The sequence below is a fragment of the Bos taurus genome, chromosome 1 (assembly GCF_002263795.3).
Source record: "Bos taurus isolate L1 Dominette 01449 registration number 42190680 breed Hereford chromosome 1, ARS-UCD2.0, whole genome shotgun sequence".
In the NCBI taxonomy this organism is placed as follows: Eukaryota; Metazoa; Chordata; class Mammalia; order Artiodactyla; family Bovidae; genus Bos; species Bos taurus.
The window spans coordinates 139,350,164-139,366,674 of NC_037328.1; the positions used below are offsets into that span (position 1 = coordinate 139,350,164).

The 16,511-nt window shown below is 43.1% G+C and overlaps 1 protein-coding gene across 2 annotated transcripts in view; it reads right to left on the reverse strand.

Moving 5' to 3' along the window:
• BRWD1 (bromodomain and WD repeat domain containing 1) overlaps nt 1–12,356 on the reverse strand; it is a 123,688-nt gene extending 111,332 nt beyond the window's left edge. For both annotated transcript variants that reach the window (NM_001103174.2, NM_001354349.1), the window contains exons 1-4: nt 12,185–12,356; nt 12,015–12,073; nt 11,848–11,877; nt 11,631–11,690 (exon numbers count right to left, since the gene is read on the reverse strand). In NM_001103174.2, coding sequence (NP_001096644.1) covers nt 11,631–11,690; nt 11,848–11,877; nt 12,015–12,073; nt 12,185–12,233 — 198 coding nt within the window. In that variant the 5' untranslated portion in view covers nt 12,234–12,356. The remainder of the gene's footprint in view (nt 1–11,630; nt 11,691–11,847; nt 11,878–12,014; nt 12,074–12,184) is intronic.
• Between the last annotated feature and the right edge of the window lie 4,155 nt (nt 12,357–16,511).

Consider the following 16,511-nt stretch of genomic DNA (forward strand, 5'->3'; position numbering starts at 1 on the left):
AGCAAAGAAAACCTTCTTGACTGCATTTCTGCATGCGAATCCCTACTTAAACATATGAAAACCATTGTTTTTTAAAGCAAATTGTGACAAGCGATGAAAAGCGGATATTTTGCAATCATGTGAAATGGAAGAGATTACGGGGCAAGCAAAATGAACCACCACCAACCTCATCAAAGGCTGGTCTTCACCTAAAGAAGGTGATGCTGTGTAAATGGTGAGACTGGAAGGGAGTCCTCTATTATGAGCTCCTTCCAGAAAACCTAATGATTAGTTCTGATTAGACCAACTGAAAGCAGTATTCAATGAAAAACATCTGGAATTAGACAACAAAAAAATGAATCATCTTCCATCACGATAAAACAAGACCCATGTTTCTTTGATGACCAGACAAAAACTGTTATAGCTTGGCTGGGAAGCTCTGATTCGTCTGCTATATTCAGACACTGCATCTTTGGATGATCTTTTCAAAATTCTCTTAATGAAAAAAAAAAATTCAATTCCCTGGAAGACTATAAAAGGCCCCTGGAATAGTTCTTTGCTCAAAAAGATTAAAAAAAAAAAATCAAGGAAGATGGAACTATGAAGTTGCCTGAAAAAAGATAGAAGGTAGTGGAACAAAATGGTGACAATGCTCAATAAAGTTCTCAATGAAAACGAAAAACCATGTCTTATTTTTACTTAAAAACCAAAGGCAATTTTTGGCCAAACCAATAAAACAGAAGAGACCGGCACATTTTTTTTTTGGCCACACAGCTTGTAGAATCTTAGTTCCCCAACCAGAGATCCAACCTGTGACCCTTACAGTGGAAGCGCAGAGTCCTCATCACTGGACAACCAGGGAACTCCCAATACAGGTGCACTCTTAAACGCATGAATTTTACAAAAGCTACAGCCTACAGAAGATATGAAATAATAAAAGCTCTTGGTCAAATAATTTCAGTCACATGTACATAGTAAAGACCATAGATTTCAACATTAAGGCAAAACATCTCCTAGTCAGTCTGAGCTCATTATTTCACCCAGAAGTCTGTACCTATTTCAAATGATCAAAAGAAATAAAACCTATTCATATTAGCTACATCTTTAAAACAAATTCATAAAATACAATACAAACATAAATCAAGAGTTTACAGAGTCATATAAAAGAAATGTAGTTGATGGAAATTTAAAGGTTCAGCTGCTAAGCCCAGAAATGTCTGAAATACTAGGTAAATGCAATTAAACACTCAAAAGGGAAATATTAATTCCCAAATAAAAAGCCAGAAAGGACCTATGGCTTCACAGCTGTTGGTTAAATTACAGTTCAGAGCCAATTCCCTAGTATGTAATGATCACCTTCATTAAAACAGTACAGAATGCCACAGGAACAGAAAGAGATCATGGAGGAAAGTCAGAAAGAACTTAGAAAATAATGATGACTGTGTTCTCTACAAAGATGACTCAGATGGTACTCGTTAACTGACTGACAAACTGGAAAAGGCTAGACTCAAATATATCATATTAACCAAATGCTAAAATACACTCTACATAAAGACATTAAAAAAGAAATTATAAATGCCATAGGAAAAAATATAAATGGATATATAATATTGCCTTTATAATTTTATTGTACAGAAAGACTTTAAGGACAACCATAAAGGCAAAATAAAGATTAAGAGATGCAAAATATTAAAAATCTTGAACCACCAAAAAGAAAGAAAAACCCCCAAAGAAAACTAAAAAGCAACCTGAAAACTGGAAAAAGGAATTCAGAACAAGTGACAGACTAAAGAATAACCTATATATATATATGTGAGTGATATATATTATATATCCATTTATATTTTTTTCTTATATATGGAGAATACTTACAAAACAGTAAGACAGTAGTAGAAAAGCAGATAAAAGATATAAAAAGGCAATTCAAAAAAGATGATTACCAACAGCCAATAAACTCACTTCTTTTAAAAAAATCCTAGACATTTAACTACTGGGTCAGAGATTAGGCAGGTTTTTAAGGCTGACGGTGACCACACTTTCTTCTGATCTTCACATAGCTGGCTCCTTTTCATCCTTCAGGTCAAATTTTATCCCATCAAAAAAAGGTTTCCCTCACCATTCCTTAAATATCAGGTTCTCCTTTCACCCTCCCTTCCCAATCCCCATCACCGGTCTTAATTTGGATTACAGTAACTGGACTGCTGCTCCTGGTCAGTTACACCCCAAGGGGCCAGCTCCAATAACGTAGGAGCCTTGTCCATCTCCTCCAGACTGGTATCCCCAGAACTCTGAACATTGCAGATACTTATTGATTGAATAAATGCACTACGCATTACTGAATGAACAGTCAACATACAAAGTGCAGCATACAGCCCAAATAAACATAACCTCATCCAAGTTACTTGTCTCTTCCAAGTTCATTTCAAACAGGAAATCATGATATATGTAAGGTAACAGGGTTGCTGAGAAAACTAAGAGAGAAAACGCAAAGGTTAAAGCTCTTCTGTGCAGTACCTGGCAAAAAATGTTTCGAACCTTAACCATGAGTACTATTTTATCCATCAAATTAACAGAGATAAAAAAGGTTATGTGGCTATGAAATCAGTGTATTACTGCATACAATAGTCGAAAGTTTAAACAGGAACAAACCTAAGGAGAACAAATCAAACATTATAAAATATAAACCATTTTGTGAAGTGAAAGTCACTCAGTCATATCTCTTTGTGATCCCATGTACTATACAGTCCATGGAATTATCCAGGCCAGAATACTGGAGTGGGTAGCCTTTCCCTTCTCCAGGGGATCTTCCCAACCCAGGGATCAAACCCAGGTCTCCCACATTGCAGGTGGACTCTCTATCAGCGGAGCCATCAGGGAAGTCAGTAAACCATTTTACTCAATGATTAAATTTCTAGAAATTTATTACAAGGGACAATTATGTACATAGATAAATAAATACATAGATATATAGATCTCAATTTGATATTCACAGAATCACTAAAAAAACCTGGAAACCAAACGTCCAAGAAGCAAATAGTTAGGTAAAATTTTCCAGAGAAATGGCAAGGAATTAATTTTTTTTACCCCAGTTTTGTTAGATTATATGCATAAAGAAAAATAAACACTTCTCATTTTAGTGATTTTTTTCATTTTCTCTTTGCTTTTGCATTTTCTAAATATTCTACAATGAAAGTAAGCAAGCTTTAACATTAGGCCAATTTTTAGTCACAGTTCACACAGAAAAGCTAATGAACTAATTACATACCAGTTTGTAAATACCTATAGAAAGGTCACTACCAATATCTTCAAATATTTACATAAAAATAAGGGCAAATTTTAAGGCTTTAAATTGAGGCTCTACCACAACATCTTTCTCAGGCAAAGGTCTCTCCATCTAGAATCTGGCCTCAAGTAAACCAATGATAATTTAACTAACAGATACCAGAAAAAAGGGGGTCAGGGACTCTCCAGATCCACAGGAAATACGGTTAACAGTTCTAACTCTACATCTAGCTAGTTATGGGAAAGCTGGACAAAGTACTCACTAGGACTTCAGATTCCACATTAACAAAAATAACAAGAGGAAATAATGTATATTTACAATGTACATGTCTAAGTATTTAAAGGTTTTGACTAATTCATTACATTAATAACAGCTAATACTTACACAGTAATTATTATCTGACACTGTTATAAGAACTTTGTATACACTAGCTTACTACACCTCCCAACTAATTCTCACCTTAAAAATGAGAACAAGCTGGGACTTCCCTGGTGGTCCAGAGGCTAAGAATCCGCCTACCAATGCAGGGGACATGGGTTTGATCCCTGGTCTGGGAATATTCCACATGCTTCCAAACAATGAAGCCTGTGCGCAACAACTACTGAGCCTGCATGCCTACAACTCATGTCCTGCAACAAGAGAAGCCACCTCAATGAGAAGCCCAAGCACCACACCAAAGCCCTTATTCAGCAACGAAGACCCAGTGCAACCAAAAATTATTTTTTTTAGGCGAGAACAAGCTGGATTATCTTTAAAATAACTTTTATCACTATCTCCCCTTCACAGAGCTAAGGAAACAAATCTAAGTTAACTACACCCCAGAAACTGATAAGCTCTTCTGTGAATAGAAAACAAGACTTCAGCTGTTTTCATCCCTAGCAGACAGGCAGGAAGAACTGACACCGACAAGAAAAAGAAAAAATCTGCCAAACCTTTAAACAGCTGCCTGCAGACTCGCACAAGTGATGAGAATGCTAAGGAGCTTCCTCAGAGTAAGTGGCACCCACTCCCATTCCCTTCCATAGGCCTTCACCAACTACACAGAGCCAAAAACTGGATGCAGAGCAGCTGGGAGAGAAACCTCCTAAGGGTAGGGATAGTTCAAGGTAGAAAGCCAATGGCTGGACTGGAGAACAAAGAGAACTCTTCATCAAACAAAAAGTAGGCAGCTGGAATATAAAACAGTACACGATCTTACGAAGTCTGGAAAGCTGGTAACTGGCCCATAAAGTATGACCTCCCAAGAATCTCACTAGGGCCCAAATTTCAAAATCGGCTGAAAAAGTCTTAATCCCACCCTCAAAAAATGTGAGCCAGGTATTAAATGAATACAATTAAAGTCACACAAAAGGTCAGAGATGATCAGATACAAATTAGATTGACCCAACCCCACACTAATAGTTTGGGGGGTGGGGTGGGGGGTGAGAAGCACATCTTTTTTTTTTTTTTGGACCACATCTGAAAGCATGTGGGATCTTAGTTCCCCAACCAGGGATCAAACTCTTGCCCTATGCAATGGAAACACAGACTCTTAACCAGTGGACCACCAGGAAAGTCCAAGTACCTTCTTTACGGAGACTGACAGACTAAACTACTCTTTTAATATAAAAAGGCCCACTATACTTCAAAAGATGATGAAAAACACAACAAAACAAAACATGAGAGGTCAAGAGAGAGAGTGGCCAACAGCAGCAGACCTAGAGCTGGCCAAGATGTTGGAAAACGTTCAGCCATTATCTCCTCAAAATACTTACTCTGCTTCCATCCTTTCTACATGGGACTTTTAAGCTATTCATTGAACTACTTGATATCCTACAGGTTTAAGAAGCTCAGAGAACCTTTAAGTGCCAAAAAAATCCACCTAGGCACATGTGGTAGGCAGTTTCTGACATGGACTCCAATATCTCCACCTTCTGATACTCACAGACTTGAGTCCCCTCCCCATGAGTAGCTTATTTCTAACCAAAGAGCACTAACTCTGGGTAACATATCCATTACTAGCTTACAAAAGAGCGTGACTTCCGTCTTGCCTGCAGGCTACGCCTTGTCAGCTTTCATCTTCCGACAATGCAAGCTGCTAGGTTGGAGAGATTAGTATGCAGCTGAGGGCAGCCAAGAGCCAACCAGGAATCGAGTCAAGGCTCTCAGCCCAACAGTCAACTCCGCGGACTGAACCAGCCAAAAAACATGTGAATGTGGAAGCAGTTCCTTCCACAGTCAAGCCTTCAGTGGAAACGCCAGCTCTGGCCAACACTTTGAGTGCAACCTTGAGACGGAGACAAAGGAATCAGATCAGTTGTGCCTGGATTTCTGACAAACTGTGAGAGAGTAAATCTGTGGGAATTCCCTGGTGGTCCAGTGGTTAAGACTCAGTGCTTCCAATGCAGGGGGCATGGGTTCCTTCCCTGGTCGGGCAAATAAGATCCCACATTCTGTGTGGCATGGCCAAATAGAAATAAATAAATAGATAAATAAATTAATAAATTTGTGCTGTTTTAATTCACTAAGTTTCAGATAATTTGTTATACAGTGATAATGACTATAGTATATCACATAAACCTTCTGAAAATTAAAGACAAAATGAAAATCTTGAAAAGCAATCATAGTGAAAAACATTATATTGGGACTTCCCTGGTGGTACAGTGGTTAAGAATTCACCTTACAATGCAGGGGACGACGGCTCAAATGCCTCAAAGCAACTAAGCCCAGGTGTCACAACTAAGACTCAACACAGCCAAATTAATTAATTAAACACACACACACACCTTAAAAGAAGAAACAGTAAGACCGATGGCTTTTCAATACTAATGTGCTGAAAGAAAAAAAACAGAACTAAGCAACCAGAATTTCACAGCTTTAAAAAAAATGCATTTAATAAAATCAAAACAAGTTTTCAAACCAAAAAGGAAAACTAAAATCATTGTCAACAAACTTTCATTAAAAGAAATATCAAAATAAGTTGTGGAGACCAAAGAAAAAAGTAGCACAGCCAAGGCTAAGTGGCTGAGACAGCAGCACCACTACCATAATTTGGCACTAAGCTAGAGAAACTGACTGCCATTGTCCATCCTACTCTGTGGTCATCCATAAGGGTAAAAACCAAGTATCATAAGCCCACATATTAGAGCTCACATAGACTGTATTTTGTTATTTCACAAAACACTACAAATATAAATTAGGTGAAGGGGAAGTCTACACAATATGACTTAAATGTCCCATCAATGTTATCACTCATAAATACTACTGATTACTACTGTGTGCCCAGCACAGCAAAATCATTTTTTTCAGTATTTTTACAACACTTTTTATTGTTATACAGACTAAAGAACTGAGGTAGAGATTAAATAATTCGCCTGAGATTACATGTATTAAAGCTATGGTTTTTACAGTAGTCATGTATGGATGTGAGAGTTGGACCATAAAGAAAGCTGAGCACCGAAGAATTAATGCTTTCGAACTGTAGTGCTGAAAAAGACTCTTGAGAGTCCCTTGGACTGCAAGGAGATCAAGCCAGTCAATCCTAAAGGAAATCAACCCTGAACATTCATTGGAAGGACTGGTGCTGAAGCTCCAATACCTTGGCCACCTGATGCAAAGAGCCTACTCACTGGAAAAGATCATGATGCTGGCAAAGATTGAGGGCAGGAGAAAAAGCAGACAAGAGAGGATGAAATGGTTGGATAGCATCACTCACTCAGTGGACAAGAACTTGAGCAAACTCCAGGAGACACTGGAGGACAGGGAAGGCTGGAATGTTGCAGTTCATGGGGTCGCAAAGAGTCAGACACAACTTAGTAAATGAACAAGAAAATGTAGTAAGCAACTAGAAAGGCAGGATTACAGCCCAAATCTTTAACTTAACACTGTCCTATTGCTAGACTGCAGCTCATCACACTGTTATGATCATTAAGTGTTCCCAAGTGGTATCAATGAAATGCCTACAGAAGGACAGATCTCTACAGTCAAGTACAAAGAAAATGCAGAATCCATATGGAGAGGGAAAAAAAAGGCTGCACTCAGGATAAAGGGTCTTTAGAATCCACAATGAGCAAAAAAAAAAAAAAAAGTACTGTGACTAGCTGCGATATAGATTTGGAATACACAGTTGTATCATTTTAGTTATTCATTTTTTGGCTGTTTGGCACAGCATACAGGATCTCAGTTGGAACCCGTGACCCCTGCAGTGGAAGCACAGGGTCTTAACCACTGCCAGGGAAGTCCTGGGAGTTTTGTTTCAAATGAGTAAATAGCCTTGCTATAAAAAAAAAAAAAAAAGTTTCAACTTTAGACTCCAATAGAGTCTATCTGGCGGTGCACCTGAATTTCACATCTTGGGTTAGAATTTTCTAACATAACCTGAGTCCTCAATCCAGTAAGCAGCTCAAGATGGTTATACCACTCTCCCCTTGATTTGAAGAGTGAATTCCTAAACTGAGAAATGTTGACAAATAAGTAGAAGTGAAGAAAAGCAGCAGAGATATATTTGTACAAATCAGTTATTCTGATATACTAACAAATGTACTTACTGAACTATTTTTAATGTTTGAAAGAGTAAAAAGTAATAATCTACTATGATAAATTTAAAATATATTTACAACACTTAAATTATTAGAAAGATTATGCTTAGATCTAAATGTGCCGTATAGAGGCTTCTAAAGATTAAAATCATCATTGTAAATATAGTGTGGAAATCCCTAAGGAAATTTAATTAAGTGGTGTTAATATTTTTTAAGTGGTGTGAAATATTTTAAGATTAAATTCACATGACAAATCAAACACTAATCAGAATGTAAAAATAAACATACTGGTTTCTACATATTACTAGATTTATAAGATTTGTAAATGAACTTAAAGGTTTAAGAAAAATGACTACTTAAAATTCTAATAAAATACTGATTTCAATATAAATAACTCTGTTCTCCTTACACAAAAGGTCTACTCAAACATGACCAAACAAATTAAAAAAAGTTAATGATAATAAACCCCCTAATGATAGTCCACAATTTAAGAATCTTGATTTTTTTTCCCCAGCTTAAGGAAGAGACTGGCCTACAAAAATTGATCTATCATGTCACTCAATTACAAAGTATACCAAATCTCTCTCTCCTTTTCAAATACACCCCTCCTTTACAAACCGTTCCAATTCTCATGACCAATTCTATACTTCTATTTCATTCTTCCCCTTTACCACCAAAACTCATAAAAATTACATAAAAATTCACAGGCTCAACTGCTAATGCAGAGTTGGTATTGAGAGATAACTAGTTTCAAATTTCCTAAGAAAATACCAAAAATATTCTTGCTTCCAAAGCACAAGCTGGACTAGTAGCACAGTCACAAGTCTAAGATAAACTGCAGCTGTGCAGACAGTGATACTAGAATCACTTGAAAGGCTTTAAAATAATAGTGATGTACAGTCAGTCCCACCACAAAGACTCTGATTTAAGTGGTCTGGGGCACAGCCTGGGCAGATTTTACAAAGCTTTCCAGATGGTTGTGATCCAAGAATCAGAACTACTGAGAAAAAGGAATAAACAACATACAGAAACAAACAACATTTATAAGGAATCAGACAAAACCAAAATGTGAAATATTCTACAGAATAACTCAAGTATCTTCAGTAGATCTACAGCACAGGGGGGGTGGAAAAAAACTATGCAAGATAGAAAGATTTCAGATCATTTCAGTGTGACCCATGAACCTTGTCTGAAGCCCAATTCAAGGCATATATTGAAAAATATAGCAAACTGGTAATGAATTTATAATACGGAAACTCGTTACATTGTTATCGTTTGTGTATATTTGAATGTGTCCCTGCTAAGTCGCTTCAGTCATGTCTGACTCTTTTTGAACCATAAGGACTGTAGCCTGCCAGGCTCCTCTGTCTGGGATTCTCCAGGCAAGAATACTGGAGCGGGTTGCCATGCCCTCCTCCAGGGGATCTTCCTGACCCAGGGTTCAAACCCACATTGGCAGGAGTGTTCCTCACCACTAGTGCCACCTAGAATACTTTAAAATATGTATTTTTAAAGAGAAAAAGAGTTTGGAGAACTAGAAGCTACTCACATACCCCTGACAAAAGAATAATTCTCCACACAGAAAGCTCACTGTCTACCACTTAGTGCTGAGAAAGGAGGCAGGAGGAAGGTAAAGGAGGCAGAGGCTCCTCACCAGACAAATCACCCAGGCAATGAGAAAGCATATGTCACAGCCACATCACAGGGCACATCACAGAGCAAGATTCCCAATACTTTAAAGCAGAATTTTATTATGTTTTTGGCCACACTGTGCAGCATATGAAGGATCTCAGATGAAGCACAGAGTTTTAACCACTGGACCACCAGGGAAGTCCTGAAAGCAGAATTTTAAGCAGTACTAACAGGAAAAGCCAAAAAATATATGAATCTATTTTTAATGTAACTTTCCCAGTAGTTATAGCATCATGCTTATTTCAAAATGTAAACAACTTTATCCTCAGTAACATAGCTGCACGTCTTGTCAATAATGCTTTGCTGGGGAGAGGCGGTGGGAGAGGGTTAGACTGGAGGAAGTTTGGGGTTAGCAGATGCAAACTGGTCATACAGAATGGGTAAACAAGGTCCTACTATATAGCACAGGGAACTATCTGTATTCTGCAAGAAGCCATAATGGAAAAGAATATGAAAAGGAACGTATATATGTGTGTAACTGAGTCACTTTGCTGTACAGCAGTAATTAACACATTGTACTTCAACCATACTTCACTAAAAAAAAAAATTTCAAAAATTATGTTTTTCTGCTTCACGGATACACTGTTTGCACCTAGTAACAGGAGTAAAACATCCTTTACATATTCCCTTTAAGGTTCAAAATGTCAAACTCAAGAAAACATTAAAAACTCTGCCATGATGAAGAATTTTTACAACTCCCTTTCCTGAAAATACTTTGAGTTTGCTTCAAAAAATTCTAGGAAGGGAAATACTAAAACTGGCAATTAAAATAGAGTCTTTTGTTACATTCACCCAGCTTTAAGTGTCAACACTTAACTGTTCAGTATCTATCAAGCATGAAGACTCACAAACACAGAGAACAGACTTGTGGTTGCCAAAGAGGAGGTGGCAGTGGGGGAAGGACAGACCGGGAATTCAGGATTCACAGACGCAAACTGTTGTATCTGGGATGGATAAACAACAAGGTACTTCTGAACAGCACAGGGAACTATAATTAATATCCTGTGACAAACCGTAATGGAAAAGAATATGAAAAAGTATGTACGTATGCGTAACAATCACTTTGCTGTACAGCAGAAATTATCACAAAACTGTAAATCATGTTGTAAATTAACTATACTTCAACAAAGGTTTAAAAAAAACTTTTCATATATAGGTAACAAATCTATTTCTGTTCTTTTATATAATTTAAAAATGGTGATGTTATTCTATATTAACACCTACTTCTACTTGCAGCTGTTAGAACTACAGTAAAAGATCACTCAGCTCTTTTTCTGTCAGCTGTTTTGCACGTACAAGACGCTGAATATGCAACTAACGAAAATCCTTTGTCCTAATACACAAGTCAGAAAAAAATTTTCCTGAGAAATATTTTATTTCACTAAGGACTAACAAGTGGCTCAAACCAAATCACATACTGTGAGAGCAACTAAGATGACAAAGTACAATGAAAAGAGAACTGTAATCCATGTTACTGGTGCTCCAGCAAGAGAAACTGCATCGTTAGGACCTACATTCAAGTTATATACAGCAAAGAGCAATATTAAAAATTCATAAAAATAAGTTTCCTAAGGCACTACTCTACAAGTGTAGCACAGTTTAGAGCGGCAAAAGTACTGGAGGAGTGGTAGAGTCTCACAGCAGCAAGATTTTTATTACTCTGCTGAGGGAAAAAGAAAGAAAAACGTTCCGAGACTCTCCACCTTTGAGACATGAATGCTTCTATTCCTAGCAACAAGTGGTTGGAGGATCTGGGAGGGGCAAATGGAGGAAGACCAATCAGAGGTCGAGTTACAAGTCGGGATCCGAAGAAACACAAATGAGAGCAGCTCGCTGACTGGGTGGCGTGCCCCCGGCTCTCACCAGACGCACCGCACCTGGGGACCCACCCGGCCACAAACCGCGGCACAGGGTCGCCACCACCTACCCCCGCCGCCCCCGGGGCCGTTTCCTGCCCAAACAAACCAGCCACCCCAAAACAAAACAAAACCTACGGGGGGAAGTCCCGCCGTCCCCGTGGCTCCCCGGCCGCCTGCCCGCCCCCTCCGAGCGCCGCTCTGTCACTTCGTCCCTCCAGCGGGAGCCCCGAAAAGGGGGCGGGGGGGGGGGGCGGCGGCGGGCGCTGGGAAACATCGGGATGGAAATGTCAAAAGTCTCACCAATTCCTCGTAGCTCCTGTTGTGCTCGTTGCCCTCCCAGTCCAACCTCTTCGGCAGCAACTGCAAAGACCCGAGACGCACACGACTGACCACCGCGCAGGGCAGGAGGGGTGCGGGGGCGGGGGGCGGCGGGGCAGGGGCGGGGGAGCCGGGAGCCGGGCGAGCGGCCCCCAGGCAGGGACGGCGGGGGACGCGGAGGACGCCGCCAAGCACAGACCTGATACTGCTCCAGCTCCTGCACCAACACCTGCAGCCAAAGAGACGCGCAATTAGGGGGGCGGGTGCCGCACCCCGGTCCACCCGACGCCCTCCTCCCCGCGACCCCGGGCGGCGGCGGGGCCCGGGCTCCCGGAGCGCGGCCACCGCCCGCGGTCCTTCACTCACCTGGGCGGCTCTCCGACATGGGCCGGCTGATAGGTACCGGGCGATGAGGAAGTACAGTTCTGCGGAGAAACGGGGAGACCAGTCAGGAGACCGGGAGACCGCGGCGGCGGGGAGGGGGCCGGGGCCCAGGCGGGGGCGTCGGGGGAGGGCGCGGGCGCCGCGCGTCTTACCCGACTCGATGAGAGGCACCGGGCGTCGGGCGGGCGAGGGCTCCGCCATGGCCGGGCGGGGGCCGGGGCGGGAGCGGGCGAGCAAAGCGTGTAGGCCGCGCCGAGGCCTGACCGGGCCGGCGTCCCTCTACCTCAGGCGCGCCGCCGCCGCCATGCCGTGCGCGCCGCCAGCGCTGACGCCTCCGCGAAGTAGTGCCCCCGTGGGAGAAAAAGTAGTTCCTCTGTGGGAGCCGCCTGCGACACGGGACGAACGACGTTTGGGCCCCGCCCGGAAGAGTGAGCCTTCCTCCTTCTCTGCCTCAGGGGACGCAGAGAGGAGGCTGTATGCGCCAGGAGTCGGACCCCGGGGAGGCGGCGGGTGGGGGAGGGGCGCGCGCGTGGCTGGGATCCCTGCGCGCGGTGAAGCGGCAGCCGGCCATTGTGAGGCGGCGGCCGGGCTGCGCGGCTGGGCTGGCGCCGGGGGCGGAGGTCGGGCGGGGGCAGCACCGGGGGCTAGGGTGGGGGTGGGGACAGGTTCCCGCTTTTCCAGCCAGAACTGAACCGCGAGACGCGGGGCCGCAGGGGCCCAGGAGGGGCGGCGGAGTCTCCGACTTCGGGCTGTCAGAAGAACACAGTCAACTGGGGCCAGTGCGTTTGCCCCCCGCGAAAGAACGCTGTCTTTGAGGACGCGAAACCCTTAAAACTGAAAAGCGTGCCAGCTGCAAAGAGTAGAACGCTGGCCCGAGAAACTTTGCCCGGAGACGGGAGGAGGAATGCGGGGAAGACATAGGATGGGAGAACCGGGGGCGGGGAAAGGGGGCTGCCTCGGACACTAACCCTCTACGGTTCGGAGGGTACTGCAAACGTTACGGAGAGTCCACGTTGCTGAGTGCAGTAGGAAAAAGATAGAACCGTGAGCCCCCCGCCGCAGTCCTGGGGAAACCCAGAAGGGTGAAAGAAAACGCACTACATGGCAAAGGATGTCGACCTGGCTAGTTGGGGAAGGCAGTCCAGGCCGGCGATGACTTAGCCGGATAGGAAGTGGAGTGGGAGGAAGCGGGCCATAGAAACGCAGCGGCCCACTCCCTTAGACGACACCTGGGGGAGGGGGAAGCCATGCGTACTTAGGATACTCTTGGAAGGCAGTAGTAGGATTTGAGCCTGGGGCAGCGGACGAGGATCCGGAAATTTTCCTTCAGGCTGTGCTAGGCTGCGGATTCGTTCACTCCGCCTAGCCAAGGCCCTGTCTGAGCTCTAAAGAAGAACAGCGGGAAGCAAAACACTGCCCTTAAGGAGTTTATTCTGCAGTCGCTCAGTCGTGTCCGACTCTGCGACCCTATGGACTGCAGCAAACCAGACTCCCCTGTCCTTTGCTGTCTCCTGGAGTTTGCTCAGATTCATGTGAGTCCGTGATGCTATCTAACCATCGAGAGTGGACACTGAAAATTCCAGTTCCTACTGCTGTAGAGTGACCTTCACAGCATAGAGAAGTTAGGATAGTGGTTTAGATCAGACCCTGGAGTGGGACTAACCCTGGTCCTTGCCGGGCTATTCAGTGTGTGACTTGAAGTAAATCACAACCTCTGAGGCCAGTTTTCTTAACAAGTGAACTGCAAATATTTGTCCCTACTTTATAGGGGAGGATATAACGGGTTAACCTGTGTTCTTAGCATGTAGCAGGCACCATATACGTGCCAGCTTTTATTCACACCACGTGACAGAAGTTTTTATACATGTTTGTGAAGGAATAGTCCAAACATGTTTGAGCAAGTGCGTCTTGTATCTATTGGTTCAGCAAATACTATGAAGTGATGAGGATAAAGATGAAGGAATAAGCTACAGCTTTGCCATCCCAAATTTCAGTGTCTGTTAGGAGAAAGGGTGCAAAGAATAACTGAGATTTAGGGCAGGGATAGAAGGGAGGTTAACCCACATGTGGGAGGGGGAGAAAAGTGAAAGCATTAGTCACTCAATCCTGTCCGACTCTTTGTGACCCCACGGACTGTAACCCACTAGGCTCCTCTGCCCTTGGAATTCTCCAGGCAAGAATACTGGGGTGGGTTGCCATTCCCTTCTCCACAGGATCCTCCCAACCCAGGGGTTGATCCCAGGTCTCCTGTATTGTACCCAGATTCTTTACCCTTTGAGCCACTAGGAGGGGGAGATTTTAGAAGAGTCTTAGTGTGGGAAGGTCCAAAATGTGAATAACATTCCAAGTTTAGGAACTCAAGTTTAGTAAGACTGCTTGGAGTAAGTTTGGAGGTGGGATGGGACTCACTAATTCAAACTTAAAATTAGGGGAGGGGGAGTTGAAACTGGGAGCAAGTAAAGGGTTCTAAACAAGATAGGATTCTTTTTCATCTAGAATGATTTGAGAGTGTTAACACAGGAAACCACTTAGACCCCTAAAGTAGGAAACAGTTGAAGTGCAGTCATTATAAGGATAGAAAGAGATGGCTTCAGAAATACCTAAGAGGTTCAGTCATAAGATGAGGTTGAAGTGGAATGAGAGGAAATGTCATAAAAATCTCAAGTTTGAGGCTTAGTAGGGTCAAGGTTGGGAGAAGGCAATGGCACCCCACTCCAGTACTTTTGCCTAGAAAATCCCATGGACAGAGGAGCCTGGTAGGCTGCAGTCCATGGGGTCGCTAGAGTTGGACACGACTGAGCGACTTCACTTTCACTTTTCGCTTTCATGCATTGGAGAAGGAAATGGCAACCCACTCCAGTGTTCTTGCCTGGAGAATCCCAGGGACGGGGGAGCCTGGTGGGCTGCCGTCTATGGGGTCGCAGAGTCGGACACGACTGAAGCAACTTAGCAGCAGCAGCAGCAGCAGGGTCAAGGTTGGGCCACCAACTGAGATATGGCACACAGGCGGTAGCTAAATTGTTAAGATGGATAACTATCCAGAACAGTGTGATTATTTGACATTACAGTGCATATATCCCTGTAGGACAGTATGCTCTGATGCTCCAAGATAACCAAAGTTAGCAAATAACAAAAACATTAAGAGAGAATCTCACCTTTCAGAGATGGCCAGGCAGTTGCATATTTTATTTTGTACCAGTCTCATAAAAGTAAAAGATAGCCCCCAAAACATGTTACAAGAATTTATATCCGGAACACTGGTCACTGTCCAAAACTGCAGTTCTGGTGTGGGCAGCTTGGTAACTGTTATAAGAGGTCAGAGAGATGGCAGGAGTTTGCCGTTGCCCAAGCCCTACTGGTTCCTTTACAACTCACTGACGTCTGTGACAAACACCATTCCTAGATTTGAAGTAGAAGTGCAAGATTGCTGACAGGAGGCAGAATATCTTCCCCCCTCCAGCTTTCGAGTGACAGAGACCCAGATTTGACTCCCACTTATGCCAGTGAAGTGGAGGAAAGGGGGAAATACTGTCCATCAGCAACTCCATAGTAGGGACTGCTGGAAATGGTCTCCAAACAAGACACGAATCTTGTCTGTCTCTCACACAACTGAATCCACACCATTCCAAATGTACGCCCTTAGGTCTGCTTTGGGGGTAAATGGAAAGAACTTCTGAATGTCAAAGTAATTGAAGGAAAGCAATTATTGAAGAAGTGCTTGGTAAGCAAAGGTTGAAAGATCTCAATGGCTGGTGACATCAGCTGTAACGCTGTCACCCATCTCCACTACAAGGAAACTACTACAACATTTTAGTCCTTGGATGCTTTAGTTCTCCTGAATAAGCGTCTCTGATCTCCACAAAGATCAGGTGCTACTAGTACTCTCACTTCACAGTGACCTCAGCCGAGAAAACAGGCCCAGAGAAACTGAGGAGGGCCCAAGGGCACATAGCTGCGAGCCTGGTGGGACAGTACTACCTTAGACAAAGCACATCCCACAAAGCAGGATGCTTTCTACCCTGGCCACATTGCATGAAAGAGGAAGCTGGGGCCAGAGAGCTTGGACAAAAGCACACAGCTAGTAGGTAAGAGCTGAAACCTGAAAATGCATAAGTGTCTGATCTCACCACAGACAAGTCTGAGCCAGACTCTATTATTCTTGATTTAAGGATAAGGAAACCGAGGCTTAGAAAGTTTAAGAATTTGCCTAAAGGGGCTTCCCTAGTGATCCAGTAGTTAAGACCCCGGGCCACCAATGCAGGGGGCGTGGGTTTGATCCCTAGTTGGGGGATGAGGGGTACTAAGATCCCAGATGCCATGTGGTATGGCCAAAAGATTAAAAAACTTTAAAAAGGAAGAACTAATTTGTCTTAAAAAATAAAATGTGATGGGGCCTTCCAAGTCACTGCTTAGGAGCCACAAAGTCATGAAGTGTGAAAAGCACATCTGGAATACGGTGAGCAAAGCAGCCTGTTTCCA